Source organism: Nycticebus coucang, chromosome 13 (genome assembly GCF_027406575.1).
Source record: "Nycticebus coucang isolate mNycCou1 chromosome 13, mNycCou1.pri, whole genome shotgun sequence".
Classification (NCBI taxonomy): Eukaryota; Metazoa; Chordata; class Mammalia; order Primates; family Lorisidae; genus Nycticebus; species Nycticebus coucang.
Window position 1 is genome coordinate 19,899,145 of NC_069792.1, and position 15,534 is coordinate 19,914,678.

The following is a 15,534-nucleotide window of genomic DNA, read 5'->3' on the forward strand; positions in this document are numbered from 1 at the left end:
CTGAGGTAAGAAGCTTGATGCCTGTTGCAAAATCACTCCATCTGTAGGACGTCTGTTTCAGTTCCTTGTTTGTAGCAAACCCATGGGAAGGACAGACTTGCTCTTAGCTCACAGCACAAACTCTAAATCATCCACTGCCCCTTTTTCAGGATTACTGTGATCAACATGAGACTCAGAGGTCTTTGTGTGAGGCTGAGAAGGTGGAGAATAGGTGTGTGATTGAGGAGAGAAAGGCACAGATCCTAGAGATAGAAAGTAGAACATTCTTGACTTGGGACTTTGTGGAGGGAATGGAGGAAAAAGAAACATCTATGATGTTAGTCTGAGGCTTGGACAGCTGAGCAGCTGTAATGGAATACCGTAAAACAAGAGGAGACATGGGTTTGTAGAAGAAAATTGAGTTAGGATAATTTGGGGTTGCGATGTCCATAAGAGGCTAGACTGCAACGTTGAGTAAACATGAAAAGTAGTTTTTTTCAAAGTATAAAATGTCTAGGTGGGCTTGGTGGTATGTACCAATAGCCTTAGCTGCATGGGAGACGGAGGCAGGAGGAGCTCTTGAACCTGGGCATTCAGGGCTGTAGGGTGCTGTGGTCATGCCTGTGAATAGCCACTGCACTTCACAGGCAACATAGTAAGACGCCATTGCTTAAAAAAAAAAATGCTAGATTTATCTTTTTGAAATTTTAAGGAGAAATATAAAGACCGAGCTCTTCCTATTATGCTCTAAGGCCCTCAAGAAGCTCTATGGGCTGAGAGCTTTACTTTTGTGTACTGGCTGTTGAGTGTATGGTTTTCCCATTAACTTTGCAATAGGAAGTCCGCGTCTAGGGCAGCCTTGCCAATAGCATGTGTACCCTCAAAAAAAGTAATTTTTACTTTTTCAGAGGCTTCAGACATGAGCAGAGACTAGAAGAAAGATCTATGGGCTAGTAGAATACTTATTCGTAAGAAGTACATATTCATAAAGAATACTCACTCATCTAAAACAAGCCTTTTCCTTAAAAGGGTTTTTTTTTTTTTTAATTAATGCTCCCCTTGAACTAGGGACCCACATGAAAGGAAAGGAGGTAATTTTATAATATTTTACCTGGCCATTATTTAGTCTATAACCATTTCGTCTGTCTTCGGTGTGACCAGTAAGTTCTTCCCACACTTTTATTAATTGTAAAAGAGGGGTGGGTAACATTTGTGAAGTATTAAAAGATGGCAACTGGAAGAATTTTAACATTTTGAATGACTAGAAATCCATGTGGACCGACCCTCGACTTCGGAGAGGCAGTGCGGTTCCTCTGGGCGTTCCTCCTCTCCTTCTTCGGCTTCTTCGGCCTCCTTATCCGCTGTAGAAAGCCGAGACGGTGTATGCCCCACCCCTGACCCCGCTAGAGATATGTCCACTCCGGCTTGGCGCCGCCTTATGAGGGACTTCAAGAGGTTGCAGGAGGATCCTCCCGCTGGAGTCAGCGGAGCGCCATCCGAGAACAACATAATGGTTTGGAACGCGGTCATTTTTGGGCCTGAAGGGACCCCATTTGAGGATGGAACATTTAAGCTTACAATAGAATTCACTGAAGAATATCCGAATAAACCACCTACAGTTAGATTTGTCTCTAAGATGTTTCATCCGAATGTATATGCAGATGGTAGTATATGTCTGGACATACTTCAGAACCGTTGGAGCCCAACTTATGATGTGTCTTCCATTTTAACATCCATACAGTCTCTTTTGGATGAACCAAATCCTAATAGTCCAGCAAACAGCCAGGCTGCTCAGCTGTACCAGGAGAACAAGCAGGAATATGAAAAGCGTGTTTCTGCAATAGTAGAACAGAGCTGGCGTGATTGTTGACCGTGGGTGCAGCAAAAGAGGCCAGATATCAGAAGAATACATATTGATGTGTTTGTCAGCTTCCTATTCTTCAGTGTCATTACATTTACTTTATTAAAAGCAAAATAGCTGTTAAAAAAAAAAAAAAAAAGAAATCCATGTGATTAGCAGACAGGAAGCTGTAACTTTTTAAATCTTGAGGTCTGATTACTTGATAACCTTAGTTTTCTTATGCCCTCTCACCCTTTCTCTGCTCAGGAGTTAATCTTCTATGGCAAAGCCTCTATCAGATTTCCTGGATTTCAGAGCTCTTACCCTACGGAACTCTTCAGAGCAAATGCCATTTATTACAAAAGGGGCTTAGCCCCAGACTTTGTGGCTAGTCTGGCAAAGTCATATAATATTTCTTTCTAGTAGGTGCACAGAATCAACTCTTAAAAACAGATTTAAGAAGCCATTTCCACCTTTTAAATATAGAGTCTTATCACTTATTAGGAAGAGAGTATTTGGCCATAATCTGAATTTCATCCAGCTTCTGATAGCTCACCTCAAAATTCACCAAAGTTCAGAAATAATCTTTGACTTCTGAAATGAGGAGAAACATTTCTAGCTTTGTTAAAATGCTTTTGCCATAAAATAAGGAACAGTCTTGAGAAGAAACTGTTAACACGTCAACTGTGCACAATAATCACCAAGTACATACTTTAGAGTAAGATGAGTTTGCATGATGGGAAAGTTTCTTATTTAAAGAAAGAGCAAGATATATTTGGGAGAATTCCCATTAGCACAATTGAAAGAATGAAGAATATACGGGGCTTCCATCTGTGGTGCTGGTGTTTCACGTTTAGGTGACCCAAGCCATTTGCACTCGGCTTCGTAAGCATGTGCTACACCACTCAGTCTTTCCAGGTTTGCTGACATAAGGATTTACTCCAGACTGGGCGCTGCCTGAGCCACTGTGCTTGCCTCTGCAGGGTTTGAAAAGCCGATGGGTCACAGCTGTGCAGTCCCCCAGACACCTGAGTCTGGAGTACTGACTGGCTTTTGCTTCTTTTCTGTGCTCAGCAGAAAGCTGGACGCTCCCCAGCTCTCTGGGGCTGGGCTTCCTGTTCACATGTTTTCTGCTCCCATGTCACTGTGGGTGAAGTAGTAGTCCCACGTGTGTGCGCCCTCCACAATGGCAGGATTTGTGTGGTTCATCAACACAACTTTTCTAAGGAGCACATTTTGGACCTTCCCGCAGCTTCTGAGGGAAAGCAGTTTGGAACCAGTTATTACTTTCCAAGGTGATGGAGTAAAGGAAGAATTGTACTTCACCAACGAGGCAAAAGCCACTTCTCAGAGACAATTAAAGGACAACTGCATAGGGAAAATAAACACTTACCTTACACATCTGTCTGTCTAATCGTGTGTATGTGGACTGTATAGAAAAATGCCTCCAATTCGCAGTTTAAACATATCAGTTACTGTTTCAGCATTTCGCTATGAATGGTGCCAGTGTTCTCCACAGAGGACTGTTATTTTAATGACATTTCTCTGCAGCAAAATCTGATGAGTTTACGAAGTTTGAGAGCCAGGAAATGCAGCTCAGTTTCTGAACAACTGAAAGAGCCAAGAGAGTGAAGTTCACTTCTCCAATCGCACTGTAGCAGGAACCCCCAAGTGCTAAATGCAACCACACGCTGGCACAGAGAGAGAAGCCAAAGCAAACTTTTGAAGTGCGGCTGTTAAACTATCAAGCCGAACTTCCAGACACAGTATCGGCAGGTGAAATTCTGGCGGACACCCCACACTTATTTGTAGATGGTAATGTCAAATTAAGGGCCACAAGCGCCAACACTTTATAGAATTTTAGAGCAGCAAGAAGGGATTTTGGAGTTCTTCCAGTCTTACCTTATTCTTTCATTTTAAGAACAGAAAAGCCGAGACTCATGAGAACCCCTCTCACCCCCCCACGCATACACGTGCACATGCGCACTGAGTCTCAGGCTGAGTTGCTGCTTATAGAAAATATCATAGCATAGGTCTGACTTAAGAAAAAGGAAAAAAAAAAAAAAAAAGAGGCTGGGCTCAGTGGTGCACGCTTATAATCCTAGCACTCACAGAGGCCGAGGCAGGTGAATTGAGCTCAGCAGTTGGGGACCAGCCCGACCAAGAGGGAGAACCCATCTCTGCTAAAAAATAACAAATAGAAAATAGAAAAAGTAGCCAGGTGTTGTGGTGGGTGCCTGTACTCCCAGCTACTTGGGAGGCTGAGGGAAGCCTGTACTCCCAGCTACTTGGGAGGCTGAGGGAAGCCTGTACTCCCAGCTACTTGGGAGGCTGAGGGAAGAGGATGCCTTCAGTCTAGGAGTTTGAGGTTTCTGTGAGCTGTGACACCACAGCACTCTCCCCCAGGGCAACAAAGAGAGAAGGAAAGGAAGAGGGAGGGAGGGAGGAGAAAAGGAAAATGGGGAAAGGAAAGGAAATACTAGGCTGTTGGTTCCCTGGTCCATTCCTAGCTTCAGAGCTGTGGGCTGCCAATTTGTTCTTCCTTGTGGAGTCATTCAGGGACTCAGGTTAAATTTTTTTTAGCTGAAACTTGAGTAAAAGCTACAACAGACCAAGGATCAATAGGCGAGTCAGACCCTAACTCCACAGGGATGTTCGGCCGCTGTCTGGTAGTTAGTGGGGCCACACTGTGATTAATATAAGCTGGAAGCAAAGCCCGGGACATAACCATCACCCTGAGAAACCATAAAACCCAGCCAGGGAGATGAGACCATCACCCATGAAGGCTGCCATGATAGTAACCAAAGTGCATAACTGAGCGTTGATGTGCGTGACGCAGATTTTAAGCATTTTAGGAGTTTTGGTGAGAGGGATTAATGAACACTAAAGTTGTCCGAAAATGAAATTTCAGCTGATCCCAGAAGGGCACTCAGAATGTTACCATGTGGAGAAGAGAAAAGCAGGGTTTTCCAGGTAAAGAGCGGCAGGAAGGAGAGTAAGGAAAGGCTATTTACCAGTGGGCCCCTGGGCTGGATGATGCTTGCTCTCAGTAGCGTTTCTCAACCTGAGCAGGGACCATGGAGCCCCAGTCCTGACTTACATATGTTAACTGAAATAAGTACCAGAAAAACCTAGGTGGAAGTTGCTCTATGTTAAAAAATAGACATTAATGTAATAATATTTATATCATTAAAAATTCCAAGGCCGGGCGCAGTGGTTCATGCCCGTAATCCTAGCACACTCTGGAAGGCCAAGGCTGGTGGATTGCCTGAGCCGATGGGTTCAAGACCAGCCTGAGCAAGAGCAAAACTCCGTCTCTAAAACTAGCCAGGCATTGTGGTGGGCACCTGTAGTCCCAGCTACTTGGGAGGCTAAGGGAGGAGGATTGCTTGAGCCTAGGAATTTGAGGTTGCTATGAGCTAGGCTGAGGCTATGACACTCTAGTCCAGGTGACAGAGGGAGACTCATGGGCAGTTTGTGCCACATTACAGAAGGTGGCAAAGAGCTGGCAGTGGATGGAGGAGTTTTGCTACAGTCCTGAGTGGAAAGAGAGCTGATAAGTTTGGCGTGGAGGCAAATGAACACTGCAGCCCTGGCCAGCTCCAGGAGGCCCTGCTGCAGAAGTCGCGCAGGAATAGGAGTGACACCTCACAACAGAGCAAACTTGGGACTCCCTACATTTAATCTGACTCGCTAAGGCCACCCATCTCACCCATACTCTGAGATCCCCCTCCGTGTATACCAAAGTACACATGTCATCACCAGTGGGATAAGAACCGTCCAAATGGAATGCTTTATTAAACATAGGTATTTACATGGGGAAGGGAAACAATTTTTTAAACAGAAAGGACATTTTAAGTCATTAATAGGATGTGTCATTTCCCTATTTTACGTTGTTTTGTCTCCAAATCTTTATATCATTTACCCACTTACACATAACGTGTACATGTTAAAATGTGTAATTCATGACAGCAAGATTGCTTCATCCAAAACTTGGGGCATTAAAGTGGGTGTTTCCCCCTATTGGGGTATCTAAATTTGCTTTAGTCACTTATATTTTTCAACTGTCATAAATGCAGAATTTAAACAAATTTAACCACATGTAAATGCTTACTTTGCTACTCATCACAGAATAGTATGCAGCAACTTTGAAAGATGTTATGACTCAGCACATTTTCCTTTGAAACAGGTCTCCCAACCTGAAACTAGACATCACTCAACCTTTAAACTTAGAGCACTTGGTAAACTTTTAAAAAGAAACTCCTCTTTATTAGTCCTATGAAACCCAGTCTAAGAATAATATGAAAGGAATCTAATGGAACATCTTTCAATGAAGAGGGGGTCAAAATGGAAACTTCTACAAAAGGATTGAATCACCCACCATGCTTCAAGGATTCTTACAAGTGTAAGAAAACTTGTTTGGGTGAACCATGGAGAATGCTGTTCCTAATGACATCCTCCTGTGAGGCTGTGAAGGGGTAACACCTGAAAAATCAGAGGGCTTGCTGAGAAAGTAGAACTGGCAACGGGTTTGCTCCCTGCTTTGCAGGTGCTGACGGCCACCCACCATCATCTAAAGAAGGTGAATCCTGGCTAATGACATGCAGGTTCTTCAAAGCAGAATAATTGCAGAAAATTTTCCAAGGTACTTATATCAAACTTTTAAATGTCTTAATTAGTTAGACCAAGGGCCACCTAAGCAATCTTGTCACTTGACAAGGGGAATGTTTCATGGATGGGGAATTGTAAGAACCTGCAGAAACTGCAGACTGAAGGGGCCCACACCCTCTGTTGCAGTTTTGTTCTTGGCTAACAGAACTAAAAGGGGTCTGAAAGGTGGCAGAGCCATGTAGTGAAATCAGTCCTCAGGACTATCAGGAGAACCACCTGAAAAATAGGATCTACAAATCCTGTGACTTTATTAACACATCATGAGCTGGTCAGGAAGGAAGCTCAGGGGAATGAGGGGCCAGCGTGGTAGGCCAGCCACGCTCAGTTGTACACAATGTCTTCCAGAGTGTCAGCAGTGAAAACTGTACAGACGTCTTCTATGTTCTTCAAAGCTTGTCTTCTTTCACAGCTTCTTTCTTGCCTTGGCCAGATAAATTAGTGCCAAGAGTGTGTGGGGCCATGGAGAATCACAGAAACCCACATCACAGATGCAACCGTGGTTGTTCAAAAATCATTTGTAGGGGCTGAGTTCCCATGAGCTTACGTCTCCAAGAGTCTTTTCTCAAATGTCAACTTTGAAAGTTGCTGCCCCCCTCACCTACCCAGAACTAATGCAATGGAAACTTTTGAGCTCCTCTTGGTTTCAAAATGCTGCTCTTCAACATCATTGTTCTTTGCTTGATTTTTATTCTCAGCCTTCTGTTGGCCCAGGTTGTCTTCCAGCAACCAAAAAGTTCATGCACCTCTCACAAAAAAGCAAAATCTACAAGAGGGACTCTACCGAACAAATGCAAACATTGTAATCTTCTTGTTTGTACCTTTGAAAAAAAAAAGGTAAAAAAAAGCAAAATCTTTAAATCTGCCTTTAATTTCAGGTTTGTCTTTTGAGGGTTGTTTTATCCAGCTTCTTTCTATAATAGTACTAAAGGAATTATACATTTTCTCTTAATTCTACAAAGGGTAAGTGACGAAGGGAAATGGTTGGAAGTGTTTGGGAGACTGGGGATCCTTAACATAAAAGTATCTGTGGTTTTTCTATCATTCTAAGAGTTTTGTCTGCTGAGATGGCTAATTACTACACTAGATCAGATTCTTGTTTATAACAAGCAGAATCAACAGAAAGAGAAGATAAATTGGAAGTTGAGTGTCCTTACATCAAAACTCCAAGCAAGAGAAGGAAATATTCCAGAACAGAAACTAAAAGAGATAGATCCATGTTTAGAACTAAGTTCAATGACAGAACTTAGATGTCATAAGACTTCTTTATCGTCTTGAGTCAGTTTGCCAAACATTTTCTTTGTAAACCCCCAGGCTGATTCATTCATTTTTCTCAGCGAAAGAAAGATGTTGGCCTTTCATATCATACCATTCAAAGTTTACTATAGAAGAGGTTGAAAACCCCTTAAAATTGGAGGTCACCCTTTATCTTCCCAAGAGGTCAATGAAGAGCTGATTTCTCAAAGCATCTGTCTTAGTTTCTTTTGTGCCATGAAAAGGCCACTGTTCTGGACTGCCATGTTGTTTATTTTGTAGCCTATAATCGTTCATTTCACACTTTTCTCCCTTTACTGAGTAATTTCACTACTTTAAGCATTATAACCTTTTCATTTCTCAATATATCCTTATTATGGAAAAATAGAAATAAATGTTTCATATTGGATCAACTAGAGCCACTTGCTCAAATTTAACACACAGGACACTTATTGCTTTAAAATATGCAGACTCTTTATGAGAGCTGGCTCCAATCTGCTTTTTCCATCTTTGGGCTGGAAAATTCAAATTTAATGTTTGACTGGCTGCTAGCTTCAGAGATCTTTGCCCCTACTCATCCAAATCCAACATTTGAACTGGATTAGATAAGCAGCTGAGTCACTTCCCAGCACTGTCTCTGTATTCACCTATCCACAATCCTCCCATGTAGTAAATTTCGTAGAAAGAAATGGGTGCTTTTTGCATATGCTCAAGACAGTCACCTTTGTAAAATAAGGACTCCTTTATCGGATTTTATAGTTTTTGAGATGCTGCCCTAAGCATGTTTGGTTGGCTCTCTGCTCATGTCATCTGGGTATAAAGTTCTTCCATTTAATATTTTTCCAGCTTTAAGAACTGCTTATCTATAGTTCACTAGACTTGGCGTCACCTCCAAAATAAATAACTAAAGAAAAAGAACCGGGATATATTCTAAGCAAATCTTAGAATCTGCCCAAACACCTCCTGTCTGTCTGATCACCAGACTATCTCTTGTTCTCAAGAGAGAAAGAGCGTATTTACATATAATGAGACACCAAAAGGACAATTAAATTTCACAGTGTGAAATTGGGGGAGATTTTGAGGGTTCTCATCAAAAATGTTCACACCTGTGAAACAGATTGCTTTTTTCATAAAGCCTGGTTTTCAGCTCAAAATACACCTGCCAAAATATGAGTGGCCGTGATTGTACCTTCTGGACAAGGTTTGGTGCACACAGATGGGATAACTTAGAACAGCAACTATGTTGTTTGTAAGGGAATTAAGACCTTTCCCAGCCCTGTTAATGCCTATTTGGGATGAAAAAATTTACCATAGGTGTGCCTCCCTGGTACTTAATTATTTTATGTTATTTTAATTATTTAAGTTCAATATGTTAATTTAGATCTAAGTGATTTTTAAAAATTGCCTATAGATCATAGTAGTAAACTACATCTTTTCAAGGAATCAATATCACTTGTAGACTCTGAAGTCTGCTAAAATTATCCTTGCCTTGGTATGTAATGAGCACTTAAAGCTTGCTGCAGAATAGAAAGAGCTGGATTTGGGAATGCTAAAAAGCATTCTTCTCCTTTCTGATCACTCTTAAGTATTTTTAAACATTTCTCAATAGAGAAGGCAATTTATTGCACAGAGTACCAACTCATTTAAAATTAGATTTTTGTTGTAAAACTATGTACTAGTTGCCTGATACGAATTTTTTTTTTTTTTTTTTTTGAGACAGTCTCACATCAGTGAGACTCTACCCTTGGTAGAGTGCCATGGTGTCACAGCTCGCAGCAACCTCCAACTCTTGGCCTTAAGTGATTCTCTTGCCTCAGCCTTCCAAGTAGCTGGGACTACAGGTGACGGCCACAACGTCCAGCTATTTTTTTGCTGTTGTAGTTGTCATTGTTGTTTTTAGCAGGCCCGGGCTGGGTTCGAATCTGCCAGCCCTGGTGTATGTGGCCAGCGCCCTAGCCACTGAGCTATGGGCGCCGAGCCAGCCGATATGAATTTTTAAAGAGTTAAAAAAATTACATAATTAACTATAGTCAGTCTTTTCTCTATGAACACACACTAAGTGGAATCATAGAAAAGTGCTTCTATTTAACTCTTTTGCCCTACCAAAGCAGCAATTTCATAGGGTACTTCGAATACTTTCCATAATTGTCAGCATGGAGAATGTACAATTTCATTGGGTTTTTCCACTGATCAAAACAGTTTTCAGTTTCTGCATTGTCTTCAGAGTTTTTAGATTTGTGTATCATGTTCCATTACCTGAGTGGGAGATACATAAATCGTTTTGTGGTTTCCCTATAAGAGAGATAATAATCCAAAAATCCAATAAATACCTTCTGTCACATAACCATTCCATTTGTAAAAATTTTTAATTTTTACTTGTTATGGGTACATCATAGTTGTATATATTTAGTTGTGCATCACATGGAGCACATGTGATGTTTCGAGTTAGGCGTATTGTGTGTAATAACAAATCAGGGTAATTGGGGTATCCAAAGCCACAAGCACTTATTGATAGAATTTCTTTGTGTTAAGAACATTCTAATTCGGGCAGCGTCTATGGCTCAAAGGGGTAAGGCGCCGGTCCCATATGCCAGAGGTGGTGGGTTCAAACCCAGCCCCGGCCAAAAAGAAAAAAAAAAAGAACATTCTAATTCTATTGTTTTGGTTATTTTAATATATACAGTAAATTAGTGTTAACTACAGTCGCCCCATTGTGCTACTGAATACTCCGTCTTATCCCTTCGATTTGACTGTATTCTTTTGCTCACACGCCTTCCCCACTTGATCCTCCCCTTCCCACTATCCTTCCCAGCCTCGGGCAACCATCTTTCTGCTCTCTACCTCCATGAGTTTAAGTTTTTTAACATTTTAGCTCCCACATGAGTGAGAACATGTGAAATTTGCCTTTCTGTGCCTGACATTCTATTAAGTTACATTCTACGTGTGTGTGTGTGTGTGTGTGTGTATATTTTTTTTAGAGACAGAGTCTCACTTTGTCACCCTCGGTAGAGTGCCGTAGAGTCACAGCTCACAGCAACCTCCAGCTCTTGGGCTTAGGTGATTCTCTTGCCTCAGCCTCCCGAGTAGCTGGGACTACAGGTGCCCGCCACAACGCCCAGCTTTTTTTTAGTTGCAGTTTGGCCGGGGCTGGGCTCAAACCCGCCCCGGCACCCGACTCACTGAGCCACAGGCGCTGCCCTTAAGTTACATTCTAATCCCAATTTTTAATCTAGTGTCTTTTCCTTCATCACTGTTTTATCTTTTTGAGACTCAGTCTTCAAGACAAATCTAAGTGATAAGCAAGTATTAGTACATACAAGCACAGAAATTTGCACACATGTGCCCATATGTGCCCAGCTAAATAGATCTGTTTAGACCTCCCATCCTCAAAGCCAATGAGTTTGTGTTTCAATAAAACACCAAAGTCCAATAAGATGAGAAACACTGTGCCTACCAGGCTGTGTCACCTTTCACTGGCCCCTCTCTATTTGCATCTGACTGAGACATGTCCCAGCAGATGGCCCTCTCAGTGTGCTTTGGCTGTAACAAAATAGTGCTTTGTCTGATACAGTGAGGAAGCAAGCTCCAGGGATGTTGACCCACCCGAGGAAAACCATTTGCTTTTGCCATAATAATGCTTTCAGGCAGGAAGTTAAGAGGAAAATAGCTCTTCCCCTGGCAGGGGCAAGCAGTTTAATTATGATGAGGCTGGGGCCTAGGGGACGTTCTCGAGTGGAGATCAAGGGAAAAGAATGGGATGATGTCATTCTTTACGGAGACTGTCACTGAAATGAAATCAGGTCATACAATAATGGTCTTGTTCTATGCCCAGAACCACGAGTTGATATGAGAGATTACTTTGTCATGGTATCAAAGGTCTAAGGAGCCATGCTCCCATGAAGCTATTCCCCCCAACACCTTCTTGCCTGACATCCTATTAAGTTACATTCTATTAAGTCAGAAGTGCAGAGTCATCCTATCCAGTGCTAAAATGGTCCACTCTGGGTTAACAACATTCGTTTAAGATCACTGTGTCACAGCTTAGGACAGAAACAGTGCCTGGACTCTTACAACACAGTGAATTCAAAGAAACAGAATGCAATTATACCAGTTGGTATCATCCCAGATGTGATAATATGAAATTGTTACTGTTTTGTAGGTTAATTTTGAATGGCATACTGAAGTTCAGATGGAATATATTCCTTAGTAGAAAGTTTCAAAAAGTGACTTCCTGAAAAGAAATACTGCTTTGTAGCATGTTAGAACATTTACAGGACTGATTAATTTTCCTTACAGAGGAAGAATTTGATCTGTGTTTATCTTGAGTTCCTAGTTCCGGTGACAAACATATTTGATTTTTGGTTCCTTCTCAGTGGTGTCCTAAGTTGACCGCATTTATCTGCTTAGATTTCACAGTAGCACATCATAATTATAAATGAAAGTTAGACTTTCTAAGAAGGCATCTCTGGAATAATTGGGTGATAGGGTCAAATCCTGTAATTAAGATTCTGTCATTATTGCATTAATAGGGTTTCAAGCAAGCCATTGGCTGAAGCTTTTTTTAGGATATTTTTGCTGCACAAATATCTATAATAGTAGAATTGGAATATCGTAGGCTTTCAATATTGGCATCTTCAGTTTAGTGAGTTTGCAAAACATGTTCATTTTTGGTAAACCACTGGTCTTCAGGTGTACATATATATTGAGAGACCAAGTTTCTCTCTTGTAGACTACATGAAAATGGGAAAACATTGGATTACAGTGGAATTCACATTCGTTTTATGATTTTGCTCTCAGGTTACTAAGGAACCTTGTGTCATGAGGTTCTAAGATATTGGGAAAGTTATTATGTATATGGGACAAATGTATTTGAAAACTGCTTCGGATTTTTGACTGTCAAAATGGAAAGAGGCGCATTTTAAAAGAGTCCTTTTTTCTACTTGGGAGGTGGAGGCAGGAGAATCGCTTGAGCCCAGGAGTTGGAGGTTGCCGTGAGCTGTGATGCCACGGCATTCTACCCAGGGTGACAGCTTGAGGCTCTATCTCAAAAAATAAATAAAATAAAATAATCATTTTTTGATAGATTCTAAAGTGAACTTCGGTGATTTCTGCTACCCTTTTTGTCAAATGGAAAGTAATTCAGCTAAAGGGTCTTTGAGAGAGAAATCATTATTTGCAAGTAAAATGTAACTAAAATATTTCCAAACAATGGTCAGCACTATTCGAAGTTCCAAGTTTTCAAGACATGGTTTAATTTCTTTCTATTTTTCGGTAGCCTTTAAAGGAAATCTGAGTCTGTTATCTAGCGTCAGTCGATATAAGCATTTAAAATGCAGGTGTTATTTTAAGCAAATTCATTCTTTACAAAGCAAATAAGTTGAGTCATGGCTTCTTACAATGGGATTCACCATGAAATTAACTTAAACATTACTGACTTTTCTATTTCTACCAAAAAAATGAATTGATACCTTTTTTTGTATTAAACAGTGTATTTATTCATTACATCAAGTTTAAAAATCCCAGGAGATGAAATCTATTCTGCTGTTGTCACAGAAGTCTGGTCAAGCCAGAGGTACAGGCCTGGCACAGTGGTGGTGGGAGAAGTCAGCAGCTTTCACGGCATCAGGCTGTGTTGTGAGAGTTACAGATATTTTGAGTGTATCTCTCGATGATAAGTACGCCACAATATAATAAGTCACAAGATTCTGCTCTTCAGGGAACAATGGTGAGAGTCAAGATATCAGCTCTGGTTTTTAGCATTTTATTTGCTCTGTGACTTTCTTGCTTTTTTTTTTTTTTTTTGCAGTTTTCGGTCAAGGCTGGGTTTGAACCCGCCACCTCCGGCGCCCTACTCCTTTGAGCCACAGGTGCTACCCCCTGCTCTGTGACTTTCTATGAATTAGAATGCACTTGTCCCATTTCCCTGGTCAATATAAGTTTAAAAGCATCAAAGCACTTTAGGGAGGGCAGACATAAGAAGTCACTTAAATTCCACCTATTGTTGCTGTTGTAATATTAAAAGCTACATTACTTCCTATCAGCCGCAGTCATCCCATCACCTATTTCTCCCTCATCTGCCCTTTCATTTTATGTCTCTGTCGGCCAGTGAACCAATCCCAATGTGTATTTCCCGATGCTTGGCAAAAAGTCAAAAATGTTCTTGCAAAGAATGAAAGTTATAGAATCACAAGGATTATCACTGTATTCCATGCATTAAAATTTTTAAAAATAAAATAACAATATTGAATGAAAAAGAAATCTTTACTAGCTTAAGAACTGAAAATAGAAGTGAAAGAAAATAGCTCGTACTTCATTATACACTTGTAGCTGTTGGAATTTGACTCCAAATTACGTTTATGACTGGGAAAATGAGCGTATACGATTAACTCGCCCGGGACAGGTGCTACCGCCTTCAATATTTGTTGATTGGTTTCTGCCGGGTAGTTAAGAAATGAATCTGGATCCCCCAGAGAGAGGCCAGAGGCAACAGACGACGCCCCTGGCTCACGGGCAGTGCCCGTCACAGGCTGCCTTTCTCGCTGGGAAAATAGTCCATCGTCTTGTTGCCTTTCCACCCCCGACCATTGATTCACAGAGGAACTTCTTTCACATGTCACATACAGTATCAGCTTAGTAGTCTGCAAGGGTGGAAATGTCCCTCCTGGGTGAAAGGAGAGGAATATAGTTTACATTTCTCCTTTGAGGTGCATTTAGTTTTAAAAACTTTCTGCTCGTGGAAATAGTTGAGATGGAGTTTGTCTGGCGTGACCTGTGTGTACACGTTTAACAACTGTTCTAGTGACAACCCCCCCTAAATGGGACAGACAGTAATTCTGACTATCAAAACACTGATTGTTTTTCCTCCTGACTCATGTAGGCTGCAGGACCATGTTCTACGCCTGCTTATAACTAGGCTGAGCTACAGCGGGTGTCTGAAAACCCACACAGTGACACGTGTGAGAGGTATGGAAGGCAGAGCCTTTTCTGCTTTAGGGAGCCCTTGGGAGGGGTTCAGGAGTCATGACCTGCAAAGGTGATTTTGTCCTCTTAAAAGAGAAATCTGTTTCTTTGTTCTTTTTGCTAATTTATGGTAACTCCTGGGAGAAGCTTGGTAGGAATAGCGTTCAGGAGGACGGATTTGAGAGCCAACCTGTCGGGGGTCAAACTCCTGCTGCGTATTTGCTGACTGTGACTTCATTTCTTTGTGCCTCAGTGTCTTTACCAGAAACACAGGGGCTGCTAATAATATCAATTCATTTAGCTGTTTCGAGGATTAAACGATTTTGTGTGTATAAAGGGCTCGGACAATATCTAGCACTTAGTAAAGTGCCTTGCGCACGGTAATTATTTTTATTCCTTGTGGAAATTCAAAAATCCAGTAGTACACACAGTGGATGAGAATGTTATTAATGTGAGTTTGTCCCATAATTTCGTACACTTACACACACACACACCCGTGTGCCCCATGGACCAGGCACTCTGGAGAAAGTCTCAGGACACAGTACCCACCCTGTGTACTGTGGTACTTCCTGACGCTGGAAGGAAGAAGGACACAAGCTTGTACCTTACAAAGAACAGCAATACAGAACCTTACACTGACACACTCTCCATGTACATTTGCACACTTGGAACAGCTGTTAAGAGAATTAAATGGCATGATGAGTGAGAAAGTACTTTGGGAATTTATCATCAGTGTACAGACACATGAAAAACCTTTTAAACCCAATTTTTAACTTTTATTTTTTTTTTGTAGAGACATTGTCTCACTTTATCATCCTCAGTAGAGTGCCGTG

The 15,534-nt window shown here is 41.4% G+C and overlaps 2 protein-coding genes across 7 annotated transcripts in view; both read left to right on the forward strand.

Moving 5' to 3' along the window:
• SULF1 (sulfatase 1) overlaps positions 1-15,534 on the forward strand; it is a 189,793-nt gene that overhangs the window by 31,664 nt on the left and 142,595 nt on the right. For 4 of the 6 annotated variants that reach the window (XM_053558792.1, XM_053558795.1, XM_053558797.1 and 1 more), the window contains exon 2: positions 6,369-6,464. The exons of the other annotated variants lie outside the window; for them this stretch is intronic. The gene's annotated coding sequence lies outside the window, so the exon portion shown is untranslated. The remainder of the gene's footprint in view (positions 1-6,368; positions 6,465-15,534) is intronic. 6 annotated transcript variants of the gene reach the window in all.
• Positions 1,261-1,979, forward strand: LOC128563481 (ubiquitin-conjugating enzyme E2 A-like). Its single transcript, XM_053558801.1, has one exon. The coding sequence runs from the start codon at positions 1,391-1,393 to the stop codon at positions 1,847-1,849; it is 459 nt and encodes a 152-aa protein (XP_053414776.1). The 5' UTR covers positions 1,261-1,390; the 3' UTR covers positions 1,850-1,979.